The 19,807-nt window shown below is 46.6% G+C and overlaps 1 protein-coding gene and 1 long non-coding RNA gene across 10 annotated transcripts in view; one reads left to right on the top strand and one right to left on the bottom strand.

The window, feature by feature from the left end:
* The window catches only part of HAO1 (hydroxyacid oxidase 1), a 39,626-nt gene extending 22,912 nt beyond the window's left edge, over positions 1-16,714 (bottom strand). Inside the window, exons 1-2 of one of the 2 annotated variants that reach the window (XM_075925712.2) lie at positions 16,365-16,714; positions 4,539-4,690 (exon numbers count right to left, since the gene is read on the bottom strand). In XM_075925712.2, coding sequence (XP_075781827.2) covers positions 4,539-4,690; positions 16,365-16,501 — 289 coding nt within the window. In that variant the 5' untranslated portion in view covers positions 16,502-16,714. Of the gene's footprint in view, positions 1-4,538; positions 4,691-11,147; positions 11,294-16,364 lie in introns of those variants that run through there. The other variant, XM_075925714.2, reaches the window with a different exon arrangement.
* Positions 16,715-16,981: 267 nt separating this feature from the next.
* Positions 16,982-19,807, top strand: part of LOC142828080 (uncharacterized) — a 49,805-nt gene continuing 46,979 nt past the window's right edge. For 2 of the 8 annotated variants that reach the window (XR_012903039.2, XR_012903040.2), the window contains exons 1-2: positions 16,982-17,202; positions 19,128-19,234. This is a non-coding gene — a long non-coding RNA (uncharacterized LOC142828080). The remainder of the gene's footprint in view (positions 17,203-19,127; positions 19,235-19,807) is intronic. The other 6 variants (XR_012903041.2, XR_012903038.2, XR_016349295.1 and 3 more) reach the window with 5 other exon arrangements.

Here is a 19,807-nt window from a genome sequence, read left to right as displayed (position 1 = left end):
CACCATTTCCAGCCTTGGGGAGACCCTTTGGAAAGGGCTACCTGAATGGCCAGTCCATCCAGTCCGACCCAAATCCGTCACTAAATAGATCATCTTTAGGTCACCGGAAAGTGCATTATTTTGGTTCAACGGGCTGTCCTTCAAACACGGTGGCATTTATGGAGAGAAGTAACTATGTTTTCCAAGCTGTATTTTCTAAGAAATAACATTGTTTGAAGTGCCTAAAGTTATTTGCTTGATGAATCACAGTTGGCCAAGAAGGCCCCTGCAATGACTTGCTCAAGAAAACACTCGATGCCAGCTGTGCCTAAAATCATTTTGTTGACAAAATGAATTTTGTCATCTGTGCAGGAAGTCATTATGGAGCGGGGAAAATATGCAGTGACAAAGTACAAAATGGTTTCTACTGATCTAAAAAAAAAATCAGCCTGGAGCATTTATACAAACATGCCCGATGAAGACCGGGGGTGTAACAAGCCCCTTCCATGGTTCTGTTTGCCACTGGCGCTCCCATGAGCTCCGACTAGCCCCTTTTGCCAGCACTGGCATGGTGTGTTGAATGAACGAAATGACTCCGCTGAGATTTTCCAGAAGTACGGCTGAGAAGCCAGTGACCTAACGGGGAGTGAGGCACGCTGCTCTGCCAACTGCAGCAGACTTGGAGTACTTAGGAGAAGACACACACGACGAACGGGTAAGCTCTGTTCTCAAATGCGTACGGAACACACCTCCCTATAAAATAGGGAAGACTGGGGGGTGGGATTTTGACCCGGTTTCTACCTGGTTTGTTTTTTAAGTGCCAAATTATGGCCTGGCCATAAATAACCTCCCCCCCCCCCCCCCCAAGGAGCCTGAGTAGAGATAAGCAACTCGCTGCCCTCTGCTGACAGGGCAGGCAAAAGAGAGAACAACCCCGGAGCTCAGCCATTTCCAAAGGGCCCAGGGCTCCGGGCAGCTGCTACACCTATAGCTGCAGCAGTGGTGGCCCTTTAAATCACCACCAGAGCACCACATGGCGAGCTCCTGGCAGCTCTAAGGGTTTGGGGGTGGCAGGCAAGCTCTGGGCAGCACCGAGGGCTGGCTGCTCCCAGCCCCACCCCAGGCCCCGCCCATCCCAGAAGCATGGAGCCGCCCTTCCGCCCCCAAGGGGCCTGTTGTGGCTGTTGGCTCCCCTGCCTCTGCACGGCCTCCCCAGATTCCTGCCTCAGGGGCAGAAGGGGGGCTCCTCAGCCCTTCATGCAGAAAGAGATGAGAGCAGAGAGAGCCGGGGCTCATCCCCACCTCACATGCCAGTAGCGCTGAGCTGGCGGGAGTCGCTTTGCGCCCGCTGTCGCGATCCCTGGTCCGTTCCTTCCCTCACCTCCTGGCTGATGCTCAGTGGAGCTCAGTGAGCCCATGGGACAGAGGAAACATGCCTATGAAAACCAAAGAAGTCAGGGGGGAAAAAGGAGGCGGTCTCTTGGCGTCCAATCCCGAGGACGCTTGGATGTCTTGTGCCTGCTGAATGGTGGCCAGACCCCCGAAGGAGATGTAGTCATTAGCAGAGTTGTTGTGTCTCAAAGCTGGACTTGCTACGCTTGCCACCTGACCTAACTCCACCCACACGGAGAGTCACATCAAAGCATCCGTAGTCCCCCGTCAACAGCCTTACCAAGGAACTAAAAGGCCTCCTTTGGGCAGAGAGCCCCATGTAGGTGGGTGCTTCCTCTGACGCCTTACAGCAGCCAGTCTCCTGCTGGAAAAGAATGAGGCCCATACCATAGAGCAAGTTCTCAGAACAGGAGAGACAAACGATCCCCAAACCCCACCCCTTCTGCCTGAGGCCCGCCCCTTCTGCATGAGGCCCTGCCCCTTCTGCCTGAGGCTCCGCCCCTTCTGCATGAGGCCCCACCCCTTCTGCCTGAGGCCCCGCCCCTTCTCGGCATGCAGAGCCCACCTGCCTCTACTTTGCCCAGGGGACTGGCAATTCTGTCAGCTCCCGGGATCTGTACTTTGAAGGGATACGCAGGCTTCCAAAGCGGTATAGAAAATATGAGTTAAATATTTAGAGGTAACTCAAGACCAAAACCCTGCCCCTGATGCTCCCAGCCAGATGTGCACATTACAGCTACTCCCTATTGCTGTCATTGGCTGAACCACAAGCTTAGTTCCACCCAGACTTTAAGGGTGTTCAAATTTGGACCCAAACTTTGCATTCGCATACACTATTGCAACAAATCTTTCCCTTATCTGAGTACATTATCAACATCATCAGATATCAAACAGAGACTTATTTGACCATACACTCAGCTAACAACTAGCTTTTCTAGAGCGCTTTTCCTCACTAGATCTCAAAGCACTTCACACTGGCGTAAGAATCAGGCGTTTTTTTCTTTTCTGATTTAAAACTCCAGAGCAAGGGTGGGGAACCTAAGGCCTGCAGGGCTGGATGCAGCCCCCTGGCTTGCCTGGATCCGGCCCCAGGAGCTTAGGGCTCCCCCCCAGCATTAGGGAGCCCGCACTGGTGCTCTAGCCTCCCCCTTCCACCCCACCACAGGGCTGGAGCACACAAATCTTCTAGCCTGGATCCCCCTAGACTCTGGTGTGCAAGGGGAACGTGGGAAGAGCCTTTCTCCTTCTCACTCAGGGGCCACGTCAGTGAGGTGTTGACAATTTGGAGGAGTTGGGGTTTATTCTCATTTGTGTGCGGATCCCACCTGATTTTTCTGTAGGTCAGCAGCCCCCGACCCAAAAAATGTTCCCCATCCCTCCTCCAGACAGTTCAATATCTGATCATCTGGCAGTGTTAGGCACACAAAAATCAGCACTCCCCCAAAGGAAAGTCCCTCAGACAGCCACAGCCACGCCTCAGCCCTTCGGGATAGCAGTTTGCATTGCTGTACTGGGGAAGGTATAACGGGGAGTTGGTCCTGGTGTCTGGCGGAACCAGCTGGGGAATGGGCGGAATTTTGTGCCTTTTACATCTCAGCCATAACACAGACTTAACATGGTTGCATTTAACAGCAAATCTGGCTCACCGTTTCCTCAGTCATGTCCTGTCATAGCAACCGTGGCCAAAAATATCTAAACAAGTTGTCAGCTGACCAGTCATTTCTACAAAAACTGACAGTGCGGGAAGCCCTGATCTGACTTTACTATCCCTTATTAAAAGGACTAGAGCACCACCATGTGGAAAATAGCTGCGTAACTACTCCTCTCCCAAGAGGCAACACTGCTTTAAACACAGTCCAACTCTCCATCACATCACCTTGCTCTTACAGAGTTCCAGCTGCAGGCTGAACACGAAGGAGCAATGAAGGCCGGTCTTAATAGAAGGGCTACAACTGAGAGAGTCTTCGAATGCTGGGGTGAATCACTGTCACCCCAGCAGTCTCTGTGCACAGCGATGCCAACCACTTTTTGCAGATAGATCTCAGTCCGCCAATAGCAATAAAACCAGATCCAGAGTGGCTAATTAATAAGGAACAGACTCTGGCATTTTCTGCTTCTAGCCTGGGAGAGGTAGCTACCTGGATAGTTCATGCGTGCACCTTGCCCACCCAATGCTGGGATTTTACCTGGTGGTCCCAGATTTGATCGCCTAGCTCAAATTAACGAGCTAGTGTGGCGTGCAGGGAGGCACGGGAAATGGGATGCAGGGAATGGGAGGGGCAGAGGGATTGGGGTCCAGAGGCAGTGCGGGGAATGGAGGGGCACAGGGAAAACAGGCTGTGGGGTGCAGAGGGGGCACAGAGCCAGAGGGGCGCAGGGAACAGGGAGAGCAGAGGGACCGGGGAGCAGGGTGCAGGGGCGGTGCGGGGAATGGGTGTTGCAGAGCCAGAGGGGTGCGGGGTGGGCGCAGCAAGCCAGGTAGCTGGCAGGGAGGGATCTCTCACTAGTGAAGGGGGCTGGAGCCGTGGCAGGATGGGAGCTGGTGGGCCGGGTGGAGCCTGGCCACGCCGTGCTCCACAGCTAGCTCCCGGGGACACGCAACCAGAGCCGAGCTCCCTTTAAAATTGGCGGGGTGAGGCTGGGCATTGACCGGGGTGGCTGCTTACCTGGGACCGCCGCCCCTGGAAACGTGCCACCCCAAGCACGTGCTTGATTTGCTGGTGCCTAGAGCCAGCCCTGATTGGGGTAGCTCCATGGTGCAATTATGCCACTTACCCTAGTAGAGGATCAGGTGTCTGAGCAGCTCCAATGAGCACAGGCTATTATCTGCTTGTACGCGGGCTTAATGATCAGGGCTTTAAAACGCTCTGACAGCTGTTCTTTGTCAATCATGTGTAGATGTTTTGAACACCGGCTTGTGAAATGGTTATTAACTTGGGCCCTCTGCTGAATCATTTCCCATTGTACATTGGATTTCTCATCACTGTGGCACACGGAGGGAGAACAAAAAAAAATATCAACACAAACCCAGAAAGACAGCCACACCTGAAAGCCTTCTGTAGAAAAGAATCACTCGCAAGAAACAAAGATGCATGAGCTGTACGCTCAATGTCACTCCATTCAGCTCTTGGATTTGTGAGAGAGGTTTCTCTATTGCTGCGACTCACCTCTGGCGGTAGCTGTTTCTCCATCCACGTGAGCCATGCGCTGCATGGCGGTTGCTCCGACGCATATTGGCATACTGATTTTCTGCCCGAAAATAGAGGTTGACAGGTCCACTACAGACACATCCCTGAGCATCCGTGGGTACAGCCTCCATCTGACATAAAGGGAGCGGGAGGAAAAATGACTATATTATTCACAGCCCGTAATGAACAAGATCATTGGGGAGAAATGTCAGGAAAGGCTGAGAAGAGAAGGAAGTCCTGAGAGCTATTGGAAGGGTAGGGATGGTTCATTAAAAGCTAGGGAGGGACATGGCTTTGGTTTACTTTCCCAGGTCTCTGTGAAGTGGATGAAATGGGCAAGGCAAGGCAGGAGAGGGAATCAATAAAGGAGAAAAGCGGCGCAGAGCACTAGAGCATTATCAGCTGATGCGCTATTAAAAAACGGCCAGCAGATGCCAAACAGATCAATGAGTCTTCATCCCAGAGCAGAGATTGGTGTGCGTTAGCGTCAGATAGGCAGAAAAGACATTATCACTCAATGGCCCTCACTGATTTCCCTCTGTGGGACTGAGAGCCTCTGGAAACAAGCATTTCATGAAGAATGGTACAACATGATCCGTGATCTCATCTCCTTTGTCCCTGTGTGGTTGCCACTCTATGCTTTGGCCATCTATAATCTGACATGTTCTGTCCTTACGGCCAGGTTATCTTACCCCCTACCCACCCAGTCAGTGAACTAAGGAAGTCTCAGGTGAGGCTTTCACGCCATGGCACGGACTTGCTGCTTCATCGCTGGTGACCTTCTGGAGAGAATCCATTCCACTGGGCTGCTCTTTCAATGCAGATTATAAAATTACTCTGTTGGATTAGCTGGATCTGTTTTCTAGTTGAATTTTTGCCAACTCAATGGCTGCATGAAGTGGAAAATGAGTCGACTGGTGATCAGCAAATAACCTCGCCAGTGAGCGACTGTGAGACACAGTTAATTTGTCGTCCTGTGGCACCTTAGAGACTAACCAAAATACACAGAATCATGAGCTTCCCTGAGCAAAACTCACTTCATCCGATGAATTGGAATTGACTCCAATTCATCTGATGAAGTGGGTTTTGCCCATGAAAGCTCATGAGCCTATATATTTTGGAGGCTAATCGAGGGGCCCAGGACTACTCATTGTTTTTAAAGTTACCTGTCATGATTATGAGGGTTAACCCCTTAATCCCCAGGCTGCTGGCTAACTACACCTAGCCAGGTGGAGTGACCAATAGGAATGTAGGTGGGACTTTTCAAACTGGGACAAAGGAATTTGGGTTTTTTTCCTTTCTCCTTTTTTTTGTCTCAGAGTTCTCTGCAGCTACAGAGAGGGACAAGCATGTCTCTCTCTCTCTCTCTCTCCGAGACAGCATTCTTCATTTTCTGTAAGTAGGGTAAAGTTTAGGTAGTTTCGTTAGGTTTTATTGTTTTAAGGATTGGGTATGGGATCTGAGATCTGGCACTGCTTAAAAGATGTTTTGGCTTTTCTTTGTAACTAAGTTCTAGGCCCATGGAGTTTCTCCATGAGTATATTTTACCACCTCCCTATCTAGTCATTATGTTTGCAACGGGAAATCTTACCCCTAAAATAAAAATCAAGGCACACAATTAACCACTGCCAGGTTAATAAAAAGAAAAGAAAGAACTTTTATTATTACAACAATATTCCTGTTGCAAACATAATGACTAGATAGGGAGGTAACAAAATATACTCATGGAGAAACTCCATGGGCCTAGAACTTAGTTACAAAGAAAAGCCAAAACATCTTTTAAGCAGTGCCAGATCTCAGATCCCATACCCAACCCTTAAAACAATAAAACCTAACGAAACTACCTAAACTTTACCCTACTTACAGACAATGAAGAATGGTGTCTTGGAGAGAACGAGACATGCTTGTCCCTCTCTGTAGCTGCAGAGAACTCTCAGAGACAAAAAAAAAAGGAGAAAGGAAAAAAACCCAAATTCCTTTGTTCCAGTTTGAAAAGTCCCACCTACATTCCTATTGGTCACTCCACCTGGCTAGGTGTAGTTAACCCCTTAATCCCCAGGCTGCTGGCTAACCCTCATAATCATGACACGGACTAACACAACTACCCCTGAGATTGCAAATTTGGTGTGCACCGTGCAAATATTGAGAGGAGTGACATGTGAACACGGTGACTTATAAAGCGCTTCTTTTAATTTTCAGGCAATTAGGAGAAGTCTGAGTAGCAGGGAGGTGGGGAGGAAATGGGCAAAGCCTTGACTTTCCCCGATTTTCTCCACATCAAAGCCAGGGCCCATTGCAGAGAGAAGAAATTACTTATTATTGATCTGCACCAGCACCTAGATTACTTCCTTCCTGGCGCGAGTGGGGTGGGATGGTATGAATCGAAATGCTCCGTTTGTGGCCCGATCTGCTCGTGATCAAAAACAGGCTGCCCCTGAGACTAGGTTGACCGTGAAATGACAATCTGCTCTGGAACGAGTCGGTCAGAATCCACCTGACCATCCCAGTCCCTGCCTTGGAGTCCCTCTATTTCAGTTCTTGGATATAACGCCATCCCAGAGCGCCCTGATATGGTTCCTTATAAAGGCCACCATCCCAAAATGGAGGCCAGGAAATTTTATTCCAAACCAGAGCAACCCAAAAGGCTCCGACAATAAGCAACTCAGGGCAGGGAGTCTTTGTATTGCCTCTATCACAGTGGAGTCCTGGTCCCCCTCGTGCAACCCCCCTCGCCCCGGTGATGTCACAATCTGAATAACAAATATGAATGTGGTGACATTGACACTGGGCTGGCTTTCCAGTCATGCTGACTGTGACCAACAGGCTGAGTTCTGAAAGGTAACAGCAAAGAGATGGAGCCTTTATTACTACAGGCCACAAGAGGGTGTGCATTAGCAGGTATTGGTGTATGTCCCAAGTGCCTTGAGAGACGGGAAGAGGGAGGGCTGGAGGCTTTCAGCACTCAGGACAAGACACGCCTGCATCAGTATCTCACTAATGCACATGCTGCAATCATTAGATTGTGGCTCCTGAATTTTAACGGAAGAAAACTAACGCAAAGATGCCCAGTTCCTTCTCCAGCACTGCTGAGATCAGCCATTCATGCGGCACTAAAGTCATGGGATTCCCATTGAAGCACACTTCTATTATTATTCTTATTATGGTTTCATGTAAATGCTCCTATGATCTAGGCATTATGAAGTCAGAGTGAGAGGAGGTCCCTCCTCTGAAAAGTTTACTATCTAAGGCCAGTTTTACACTAAGGGAGAAAGTTGACCTAAGATACCAAACTCCAACAACATGATTAGCATAGCTGGAGTCTACGTATCTTAGGTAGAATTTCTGCTGTGGGAGGTCAATGGGAAAAACTCTCCTGTCAACTTCCCTTACTCCTTGCAACCCAGTGGAGTACTGTGGTCGATGGGGGTGCCATCAGCAGTTGATTTAGTGGGTCTATACTAGAAGCTATGCATGGGATGCATCCAGGTCACTTAATTAGCCTCAGTAACACAGGTCCTACAATCGACAGATACTTCTGTGGTTATACATATCTCTTGGTTTCTGTTACTTCCACTCCCATTCCTCTGATGAAGTGGGATTTGCCCACAAAAGCTCATGATTCTATACATTTTGGGTAGTCTCTAAGGTGCCCAGGACTACTCGTCGTTTTTAAAGTTACAGATTATCACGGCTATCTCTCTCAGATTTTCTACCAGAGTAAGTGAGCACATGCAATAAACCCCTCTCAATTCAAACATACCTCTGGAAGTGGGATTTGCCAAAAGAGAGAAATTGTTGCTCCTCAGCAAAGTGCTTTAGTTTTGCAAAGGCAACGTTCCTCTTTGTTCCTTTGAACTTTGATATAAAATGCAAAACAAACCTTTTTTTAAAAACTGACAATAAATGCTTGTTTAAACCTGTGCTCTCAAACTTCCCCAACAGATATGACCAGTCATTTGAATGACCTTAATACCTAGTCACAACGCAAGGATCATGTGCTGCATCTTTGGTAAACAAGCTGTCATTGTCCCGTGTACATATCCCTGAGTGTAATGACTCTTGTTCCAAATGCCTTTGGAAAGTTCATGGCAGAGTGTGTCACAACAGGTTATCAGAGATTTCATCCCTCCACCTCGCTCCCCAACCACTGCTCTTCATTTAAAATGCTGAAAGAGGAGATTTCAGATTGATTTCTTGCATGCCATCAAGCCAAAGACACCCTGACCTTGTCTTAAAATCCATTCTCTGTTCACCCTTATTGGTAATTAGAAAACTTTCGGAGTGAATTTAATCACCAGACAGCACAGGCTTGGAGGAACATGGTGTCGTCAGACTAGACACAAATGGAAGGTGACCAAGGTCACAGTTTGTAGGAATGACATGTTCTGACATCCCACAATCTTCTCTGAGCTTAATAATCTCACCTTTGCAACAATCACCGCCATGCTATCCAGGGACTCAGATAGAACAGTTTCTTACTGTTAGCAGTAAAGTCCTGACATTGGAATGTGAACCCTGGCTCTTACTGCATTATAGACAAAGTCAAAGAATCCAAGAAACTTCCTATGATTAGCATAAACAAGTGGTCTTTCGTGGAAATGGCTACTCTAAACACTAGGGGTATGTTTAGACTACATCCCTCTGTCACCAGAGGGATGTAAAGTAGGCCTACCGAAATTGCTAATGAAGCGGGGATTTAAATATCCCATGCTTCATTAGAATAAAAATGGCCACCACTTTTTGCCGACGTGGCACTTTGACGGCAAAAAGCGGCAGTCTAGATGGGTATTGGTCAACAAGGAAAGCCTTTTCCGACTGATCCCTTATACCTCGTGCAACGAGGTTTACAGGATTGGTCGGAAAAGGCTTTCCTTGTCGACTGATCCCCATCTAGACTGCCGCTTTTTGCCGGCAAAGTGCCACGGCGGCCATTTTTATTCTAATGAAGTACGGGATATTTAAATCCTCGCTTCATTAGCAATTTCGGTATGTCTAATTTACATCCCTTTGGCGACAGAGGGATGTAGTCTAGACATACCCTATGAGAACTGATCATGTGGCATGAACATTGGAAGTTGTTCAAGCGTCTCATCATCTAACAGACAAAATTAGTGTTTTATAAGCCACTAGAGAAGATTTACATGGGATAGCTCAGGTCCTCAATCAAATTAGTTTTGTTTTTCTTCATTTAAATAATTGTTCTGGGGTGGGGCTGAGGATGATGGGTTCAGTGTGCCAGTTGTGCTGGGGAGAGAAGACAACTCCAGCACAATCTCCCCACAGCACCTTGGGGCCAGGTGAGAAGTGCCTCTCCATGGCCGCTGCAGCTCCAGCAGGCATAGCTGGGAGAGGGGTATATGTCCTCTGGCTGGAGGACAGACAGACAGACAGACAAATAGACAAACTCTCTGAAAGATACAGCAGATAGCTGTTCCTTTCTCCACTCGTGCCCTCTGCTGGCCCAATGGGGTTATAGCTGTCCCAGTCCCCATCTCTGGCCCCTTGCTACTGCCCTATCCCCTAGTCATGCTGCAGTGTAACTCCGTCCTACATAGATTTTATGAGAAACAATCAAATTCCAGGCACATTCCATTGTCCTGGTATAACCGCCACCAGGTGGATTTGAACCTGGGACCTCTGTAATTGAGTACAGGAGCCTCTACCCTCCGAGCTAAAAGCCAGCTGGCTCCCAGCCCATGCTGTAGAGGTCTCTTGCTCTTAACTGTTGCTGTGGTCTAGGTACCACTTGCATTGCTCAGTAACCACACTAGGTGTGTGGGTTACGCTGGCACAACCAAACCCTCACCTTGCTTTTTATGCTATCATGTGCCAACAATGTCCGTCTGCTATGTACATTGGACAAACGTCTCAGACACTTCGCCAAAGGATCAGTGCCCACAAAACAGATATTAGACAGGAGCACAAAGAAAAAACAGTTTCTTGCCATTTCAACCAGAAAGGGCATTGTCTCAATGACCTGACTACCTGCATCCTGCTTCAAAGATCTTGAAACACCAGACTTGAAAGAGAATCCTCTGAACTGTCATTCCTGCTTAAATGTGACACTTTACACCTAGGTCTTAACAAAGACGCTAATTACCTTGCCCATTACAAAGATAGCTTCCCCAACTATCACCTCTAATATCATTAGCTCACAGACATTACCTTCCCCCCCCCCCCCATCTCCTTTCTGTTCTGAAATTTGATTTGTCCTTTTCATATGTGTTCATTTTTTTGATTGTATCCTTTGGTATATATGGTCATGACAATTTTCTTCCACAATTTGATCTGAGGAAGTGGGTCTGGCCCACGAAAGCTCATCACCTAATAAACCATCTTGTTAGTCTTTAAAGTGCTACATAGTCTTGTTTTTTGTTTCAGCTAGACCAGACTAACATGGCTACATATCTATTACTTACTTTTTAAGTTATGATAAGAGGAAGCCATATACCAAATTGCATGGTCCTAACTGTTACTGTTTAGGAGGAGTTCTTGAACAGACTCACAGACACACATTTCTAAAATACAAAATAAGATTATATATGCACATTGCTCTTGTAGAAATATACATGGTAAATACCAAATTACCTGTGTCACACCCCAAAGTAATCACTCTCTTGCTAGGACATTCCTTGGTAACCATTCTAATCATCTGTCACACAATGCAGCTGTTGAGTGGGCAACAAAAATAAGCTCATCCAACCAGAGTCATTCACATTGGAAGGCACCAAACATATTTGCTGCATGTACCTAAATAATTGCATCATGTAGCAAAACTGCAATCTGTGCATTTCCGCCGCACAGAAGATTCAAAGTGCTGATTTGGTCTCAATTTTAGGCTGTTTACTTTGAAGCTAGAAAAACTGAATTTTAAAGCCGGTCAGTCCCTACTCCCAAGTCATTTGTCTTGAAAGTACAAGCGACATCTGTATTTTTAGGGTAGAGTTTTGAAAGTATTGGCTGAAGTCTGGTTCCACTGAAGGCGCTGGGAGGTTTAGAGGTTTCCAAAATAAAGTTAAACATAAAACATAGAATATTAGAATGGGAAGGGACCTTCAGAGGTCATTAAATCTAGTCCTCGGCCATCAAGGGAGGACCAACCACCCTCTAGATCATCCTGATAGATGACAGATATTTGTCTAACCTGCTCTTAAATATCTCCCTAGGCAATTTATTCCAATGTTGAATAACCCTGATAGTTAGGAAGTTTTTCCTAATGTCCAACCTAAGCCTGTCTTGCTATACATTTAATCTCATTGCTTCTTGTCCTAGCTTCAGAGGTCAAGGAGAACAATTTTTCTCCCTCCTCCTTGTGACACCCTTTCAGATACTTGAATGAATGAATCTTTGTGAGCCAAGGAAGTAGGATTCCTTCCTTCTCCTCACAGAACAGGTGGTTCACTGAAGCACAACCAATGACAGCGATAGCCGAACGAGGAGCTCAATCTGATACTCCTGAACCACAAGATTCATCTAGCCCTGGGGGCTGAAATAAACTGACTGGAGATACTAGTTGCCCAACTGTGCATTACAATGCAAAGTACAGTGAAAGCTTGACACACGTTGGATATAATTGCACTGTTTGCACATCCCTTCTCAACATGTTACAGAAGGGTTCCATCTGATAAACACTGAGTCACAATGTGAGCTCATTTGCATGGAAGATTAAAATCTATTAGCATATTTGGCAGCCTTCCCCATAGACGCCATTGAGACGCTGTTGCCAAAAACACAACGGGGCAGAATGTCAGCTGCTGTGAAAAAGTCATTGCTATGCAACAGGCATTCTTCAGAATCATTCCAGAATCCTGCAGGAAAACTTCATGGAGATGAAATGCAGCTTGCAGACACTTACAGGTGTTGCGAGTGCATGGTGCTGCTCAAAAATGGGAGAGCTTGAAAATACTTGGATGCACTAGAAACTCAGGAATGCAGGGAAGGTTCCACCTTTTAAACAAAGCACACAAACTACATGGAGTTTGTACAAATGGCAGAGATGCTATGCATAGATGAGGGAACGGAAGTCTCTCATATTATCAGGTGCCTTTGTAAGGTCTAATAACCACATGAATATTAGCACATACCCAGTAAAAAAAAATCTGATTTTACAGTGTCAAAGGAACAGGTAAGCACCTGTACATAAGAATGGCCATACTGGGTCAGACCAAAAGTCCATCAAGCCCAGTATCTTGTCTTCCAACAGTGGCCAATGCCAGATGTCCCAGAGGGATGAACAGAACACGTAATCATCAAGTGATCCCTCTCTTGTCGTCCATTCTCAGCTTCCGAAAAACAAAGACTAGGAACACCATTCCTACCCATCCTGGCTAGTAGCTATTGATGGACCTAACCTCTGTGAATTTATTTAGCTCTTTTTTAAACCCTGTTAAAGTCCCTGGCCTTCACAATATCCTTTGGTAGGGAGTTCCACAGGTGTATGAAGAAATACTTCTTTTTGTTCGTTTTAAACCTGCTACCTATTATTTTCAGTTGATAACCCCTAGTTTTTGTGTTATAGAAATAAGTAAATGACTTTCCCTTATTTATTTTCTCCACAGCAGTCATTAGTGTATAGAACTCTGTCATATTCCCCCTTAGTCATCTCTTTTCCAAGCTGAAAAGTCCTACTCTCATTAAACTCTCCTTGTACAAGGGGGTGGGTCCTTCCGCTCACCCCTGTGCTGGTCTTTTCGTTCAGGGCGCAGGCTGAACATGCCAATTTATCGTTTCCCAGTCTCCAGTCCCATGAGAAAAGGAAAGTTTCAACGGGGGTGGGAGGTTTGCCCGCCCCTAAGTTGGGGGCACAGGATTGGGGGGCCCGGGCCTGCCCTCTCTCATGGGCCCCAGCCCAGGGCCCTAAGGAGAGGCTATATCATCGTTCTGTCCAGCTGGTGGGGGTGGTCCCAAAATTCATCAGCCCACCGGCAAGTCCTAGGCTGCTCAGCCCTGGGCTGCTTCCTACCCTGCTGGTCCCTGTGCCCCTCTCCTGACCTCCGTTACTCCTCCTTGGTGCTTCTCCTCCCACCGTGCCCCCTCTCTCCTTCTTGCCCAGCTCCTCTCCTTTCCTCCTCCCTCCACCTTCCTCCCACTAATGCTCTGGGCGCCTCCTTTTTATTTTCTTCCTCCGTCACCCCCCCATGACATCACCCCCCGTCAGGGAGCAGGGCGCCCTGATGTCACCCGCTGATCTGGGGGTGGGGCTTCTTGACGTCACCTGCTGACCTGGGGTGCGGGGCGTCTTCACGTCACAGGCATGCCCCGGCACGTGGTGCCTGACTGCCGCGCCCGTCAGCTGCATGGCTGCCGTGGAGCAGCGCGCACAAGGAGCCGGTATCTCCCGACTCACCCCAAAGAGCGCAAGTGCTGCCGCGGGGTTAGTGCGGGGCAGTCCAGTCTTGGCTGAGCCAGGTGGACTTGCCCCGTCACATTCCTTATATGGCAGCCATCCCTAATGATTTTTGTTGCCCGTTCCTGAACTTTTTCAAGTTCAACTTTTTCAACTTTTTCTCAAGATATCTAGTTTGAGATAAACTGTCCACATCTGCATGCAATATTCAAGATGCGATTGTACCGTGGATTTAAATAGAAGTAATAAGATATTCTCCATCTTATTCTTTATCACTTTCTTAATGATTCCTAACGTTCGGTTTGCTTTTTTGATCGCTGCTGCACATTGTTTTCAGAGAACTATCTGCAATGACAGATCTCTATTGAGTGGTAATGGCTAATTTAGTCCTCGTCATCTTTACATGTTTAGTTGGGTTACGTTTTCCAACATGCATGACTTTGCATTTATCAACGTTAAAATTCATCTGCCATTTTGTTGCCCAGTCGCCTAGTTTCGAGAGATCCTTTTGAAGCTCTTCACAGTCTGTTTTGGATTTAACTATCTTGAGCAGTTTTGTAGCATCTGCAAACATTGCCACTTCACAGTTTACCCCTTCCCCCAGATCACTTATGAATGTGTTGAGTAGGACTAGTTGTAGCACAGACCCATGAGAGACACTACTAGTTATCGCTCTCCATGCTGAAAACTGACCATTTATTCCTATCCTTTGTTTCCTGTCTTTTAATCAATTCATAAGAGGCAGAAGTCCCTGTGACCTCAGTGGGAACACACATTATTAGTGGCTGTTTGCATTTCATCCTTTCTTAAAGTTGATAAAACAGGCAATTGAGCCCATATTATGCAGAGTAGTTGGCCTATTCATATGTCATAGGATAGAGGTCTATACAATCATGACTGGTGAGGAAAAAGTGAATAATGAAAAGTGATTTACTTATCCCCACAATATAATAATTAGGGGTCACCAAATGAAATTAATAGACAGCAGGTTTAAAACAAACAAAAGGAAGTTTTTCTTCATTTAGCGCACAGTCAACCTGGGGAACTCCTTGCCAGAGGATGTGGCAAAGGCTAGGACTTTAAGAGGGTTCAAAAAAGAGCTAGATAGATTTGTGGAGATTAGGTCCAATCAATGGCTATTAGCCAGGATGGGTAGAAATGGTGTCCTTAGCCTCTGTTTGTCTGAAAATGGATGACAGGGGAGGGGTCACATGAGGATTATCTGTTGTGTTCCCTCCCTCTGGGGCATCTGGTATTGGCTACTGTCGGTAGACAGGATACTGAGCTAGATGGACCATTGGTCTGACCCAGTATGGATGTTCTTCAGTTCTAAAAAAAATTAGTTTAAATGTTCTGCTGTCATCGTTGAAGCCCAATTCTGTTTCTTTAGCCAAAATATGACAAATGTATACAGAAAAAAAAAGCAAAAGAGACCAGCAAAAAGAGAAAAAGGCAGCTTTGGTTTCTGGTGCATTTTCCATAGCCCTGAGCAACCAAGGTAAGCCAATGTAATTGTCTACCATAGACCAGCTCCAAGTAAGGCCTCCTCCCAACAGAACTGGTCTGGTCCTCTCACTGTCCAAAAGCAATGGCTGGCCTCAAGTAGACGTGTATGGAAGGCAACCTAGACACTCAGCTTGTGCATTAGCTTCCACATCTTGTCCTTTGATATACCAATAGGACATAGCTGTGATTTAGCTGCCTGCATGAATGCACGTCATCGGTAGATCGTATAACTGAGTGAAGGAGCTATGAGTCGCTATTTTGAGATAGGCTATAAAGCTCCTCAAATTTTGTCCTTGGAAAGAGAATCTGATGAATGTTGAAACTGGTCTAGTGATTTTTGCCTCCTGCTGCTCTGACATTTGTCTGAGTCAATATACATTAATGTCAGTTACTTTGCATTGGAAATTTCCTAAAGTGCAATTTGGTTTTGAAGCTCTCCCACCTCTCTCATTCACCCCATGGGAAAATATAAAGGCTGAAATTTTTCCTGATAGCCGAGGCATCACTCACACGGTGAAGACAAGAATAGAAATTAAAATCTCAATCAGTAGATGGGACATTGCCGACCACATGTCTGATCCAAAGCTTACTGGTGTTAACAGAAATCTTTTCACACACTTCAGTGGTAAATTGATTGAGCTCATGGTAAAAGCTGGTAAAAAAAACTCCTTCAAAAATATTTTCCATCTTTGGATGTGAAAAGGTTTAAGGTTTTTTTTGTTTTGTTCTGTTCTTTCATTAAATGGACATTTTCAAGAAATTCCATGTCTGCAAAATTGTTACTTAAAAACTAATTTATTTTTTTTCTTTCCAAAGAAAAATGTTGATGAAAGTGGACATTTTTCCATTTCTGTTGTTTTTGGGGTAGGGAAGGGAAAAATAATTACCCAACCAGCTCTACTCCTAGTAAAGCTTTTCAACATATTAAAGAATGACTCTGTGTTTTTTCCTACCTGGAAAATGCAGCTACATTATCTGCTAATGTTTGCTGATTGTCTGCTCCTGATCGGTAATAGTCATACACGGCTTTCGGAAGAACTCTCTCGGCACATTGTTCAAAATCACTCACACAAACTGGCTTTCCAGACATTTTGCAGATCCCACAGGATAAGTCTTTTCTTACATCTTCCTCTTTTTAAGCTCTATTTTTTGGTCTGTAAATCATTAATATGGGACTTTTCCAAAGTTCAAGAACCTGAACCTGTAGAACTGACTTTTAAAAATGTGTAAACAACGCTGTCCTGCATCTGGGCATTTGGACTTTGCCAGTCTGTTCTGATTCACAGTTTGAGATTATGCGTCCAGTGTGGTTGAGGCAGATCCAGTTCATACAAGTGTACACTGTGGGGAAAAGACATAAAATGGAATAAACAAGCAAAATCACCACAGTGGCACTGTATGGATACATGCATTAGAGCTTAATTTAGGCTAGTCCCTCAGATTAAGGACTGTCTCTGTAAGGTGTCATGTTCATTGCTCTAGACCAGGGTGGGGCTAGTCCCCAGCCCCACCCTTTCCTACCCAGGCCCCACCCCTTCCTGGGGGTAGAGCCAACCTGTGACCACATAGCAAAATTAAGTGCCCCCCCTTCTAAAATTATTGTCCCCCTTCCCCACAGCTATAGAGCTCATTGGTGCTAAAGAGTGACAAAGTTCCATTTGCCAAACCAGCTCCAACTCCAGGTTCAAACGCCCGCAAAGGCAAGGGATTCTCAGATGTCGGCAATTAAGGCAGCTAACTCCGGAGATCTGGCTCCAATTCTTAGCTCTCTCTCAGACTCATTGTCCTTGGGTAAGTGACTTTCTCGTCGTGGCTCAGTTCCCTGTCATGGCTCCTTCCCCACTCTGGCATGATAAATGCAGAAGTGGGGTCCAGCAAGTGTACCCCAAAGCCTTATCTACCAGGTTTTGGTATAAAACTTACCCCAAAATCTTAAAAACCTAGATCTTGGGAATAAAACTTCCGCTGCCACCACCCAAATGTTGCTAAAGAAACCAGGGGAAAGATCATTTGGGAAATCTCACCCCTAAGATAAAAATCAAAGCACACAATTAACCACTGCCAGGTTAATAAGAAGAAAAGAAAGAACTTTTATTATTACAACAATATTCCTGTTGCAAACATAATGACTAGGTAGGGAGGTAACAAAATATACTCATGGGGCTACGTCTACACTGGCCCCTTTTCCGGAAGGGGCATGTTAATTTCAGCTATCGTAGTAGGGAAATCCGAGGGGGATTTAAATATCCCCCGCGGCATTTAAATAAAAATGTCCGCCGCTTTTTTCCGGCTTTTAGAAAAGCCGGAAAAGAGCGTCTAGAGTGGCCCCGATCCTCCGGAAAAAGCGCCCTTTTCCGGAGGCTCTTATTCCTACTTTGAAGCCGGAAAAAAGCGGCGGACATTTTTATTTAAATGCCGCGGGGGATATTTAAATCCCCCGCGGATTTCCCTACTATGATAGCTGAAATTAACATGCCCCTTCCGGAAAAGGGGCCAGTGTAGACGAGCCCATGGAGAAACTCCATGGGCCTAGAACTTAGTTACAAAGAAAAGCCAAAACATCTTTTAAGCAGTGCCAGATCTCAGCTCCCATACCCAACCCTTAAAACAATAAAACCTAACGAAACTGCCTAAACTTTACCCTACTTACAGACAATGAATAATGGTGTCTAGGAGAGAGAGAGACATGCTTGTCCCTCTCTGTACCTGCAGAGAACTCTCTCTGAGAGACAAAAGGGAGAAAGGAAAAAAACCCCAATTCCTTTGTCCCAGTTTGAAAAGTCCCACCTACATTCCTATTGGTCACTCCACCTGGCTAGGTGTAGTTAACCCCTTAATCCCCAGGCTGCTGGCTAACCCTCATAATCATGACATTCCCTTTCTGTGAAATGGGGCAATAATCCTTCCTCTCTCCAGCCCTGTTTGGACAATAACTGACCCCATGCCAGGCATGACGACATGGGGAGAGGGAACATAGGGCCTGGCCAATCAAAGGGGCCCAGAGCTCCAGGCTGCTGCTACAATAGTGGCAGCCAGGGCCCTAGGCCCTTTAAATCGCCGCCGGAGCGCTGCACAGTGCCCTCTGAGCGGCTCTGAGGGCTGGAGGTGAGGCGCACCAGGGTCCAGGCAATGCTGTGAGCTCAGGGCCTGTCAAATCAGTGTGTTTGTGCAGCATCAAGCACAGAGGAGCCCTGATTTTGGCTGAACTTCCCGGCACGTCTGTCATGTCACAAAACAAATCCCACCTCTCCAGAGCCCCTGTGACTTGTCACCCTGGCCCCTGGCTACTTCCTTGCTCCACACCTCCCAAGATCAGCGGTGCTGTGATGCGTCTTTCCCCCTGCAGGGGGTGCTGTGGGGCCGGGGAAGCCTTTGCCCATTGCTCCACTGCAGACACAAGAGGGAGAAAAAGACCGCAGCAGACAGGTGGGGGGAAGAGGGGGGAACCTGCACTCTGAGAACCTGGTGGGAAGAGGAGTGAATATTCCTGTAAAATGGGGAGTTGGGGGGGTCAGAACAGTGAAAGGAGATGGGGGTGGGGTTGGGAGAATTGTCTTGGTTGTCTCACTAGCTCCCCTCCCCTCGTCAGCTCCTGCCTGTCTTCTCCTTACCCCCACCTTCCATGCCCAAACCCATTGCACGTCCATTGTAAGATCTCACCGACCCTGGCTCCTTTGCCTGCTGGGCCCTTATCCTTAATTCTCTCTCCATCCTAGAAGGAGCAGTGCATGATGGGACTCGTGGTTTCTATGGGTTGCAGTCCCAAGATAAAGATGCGTAGGTTAGCTGAGAGTCTCCTTTCAATATTTATGCATTTTACAAGGTAACATTTCTCATTTCCTGGATCCTCTTTTTATTTTTTTGGTCCACACCTGAAGACATCATCCATAACTAACAACTTGCAAAGTCTTTTTGAAACTGTGTGATCAACTGAGATTTATGCCTTAGCTGGGAACAAAACGAACTCACTTAATAGTGGTTATTTAGCCCAAACGTAATAAGAGCAAAACAAGTCATTAAATCATAGTTTTGTCATTATAACATTAATTGCTTCTTACCAGCACATAACTTACAAGCACAAGGTATCTTATGTTTGCAACTTTCTTGCTCTGTAAGTGTCAATTGCTAGTGATGCACGAGTTTTTCATTGCTGTTTGGGGTAAAGGGAAAAATCTAGAATGTAATTCAAATCTAATCCTTCTAAAAGAGGTGTGGGAAATAATTTTCACTGGAGAGCCACTTAATGAATTTTGGTATACGGTCTTGTGCCGGCTCCACCTCTGGAAGGGGCGGGTCCTGGGGCAGATGGGGAGGGGCTAAGGACTAGCCTCCCCCAGAGTTGTCTGGGGTCAGAGGCTTGGAATTAAAAACACAGCAAAGGACTCTGGCGCCAGCC

Source organism: Pelodiscus sinensis, chromosome 3 (genome assembly GCF_052426305.1).
Source record: "Pelodiscus sinensis isolate ZL-2025 chromosome 3, ASM5242630v1, whole genome shotgun sequence".
NCBI classification, from domain to species: domain Eukaryota; kingdom Metazoa; phylum Chordata; order Testudines; family Trionychidae; genus Pelodiscus; species Pelodiscus sinensis.
Note: the sequence above shows the minus strand (reverse complement) of the source record. Positions and strands in the feature narration are given on the sequence as shown.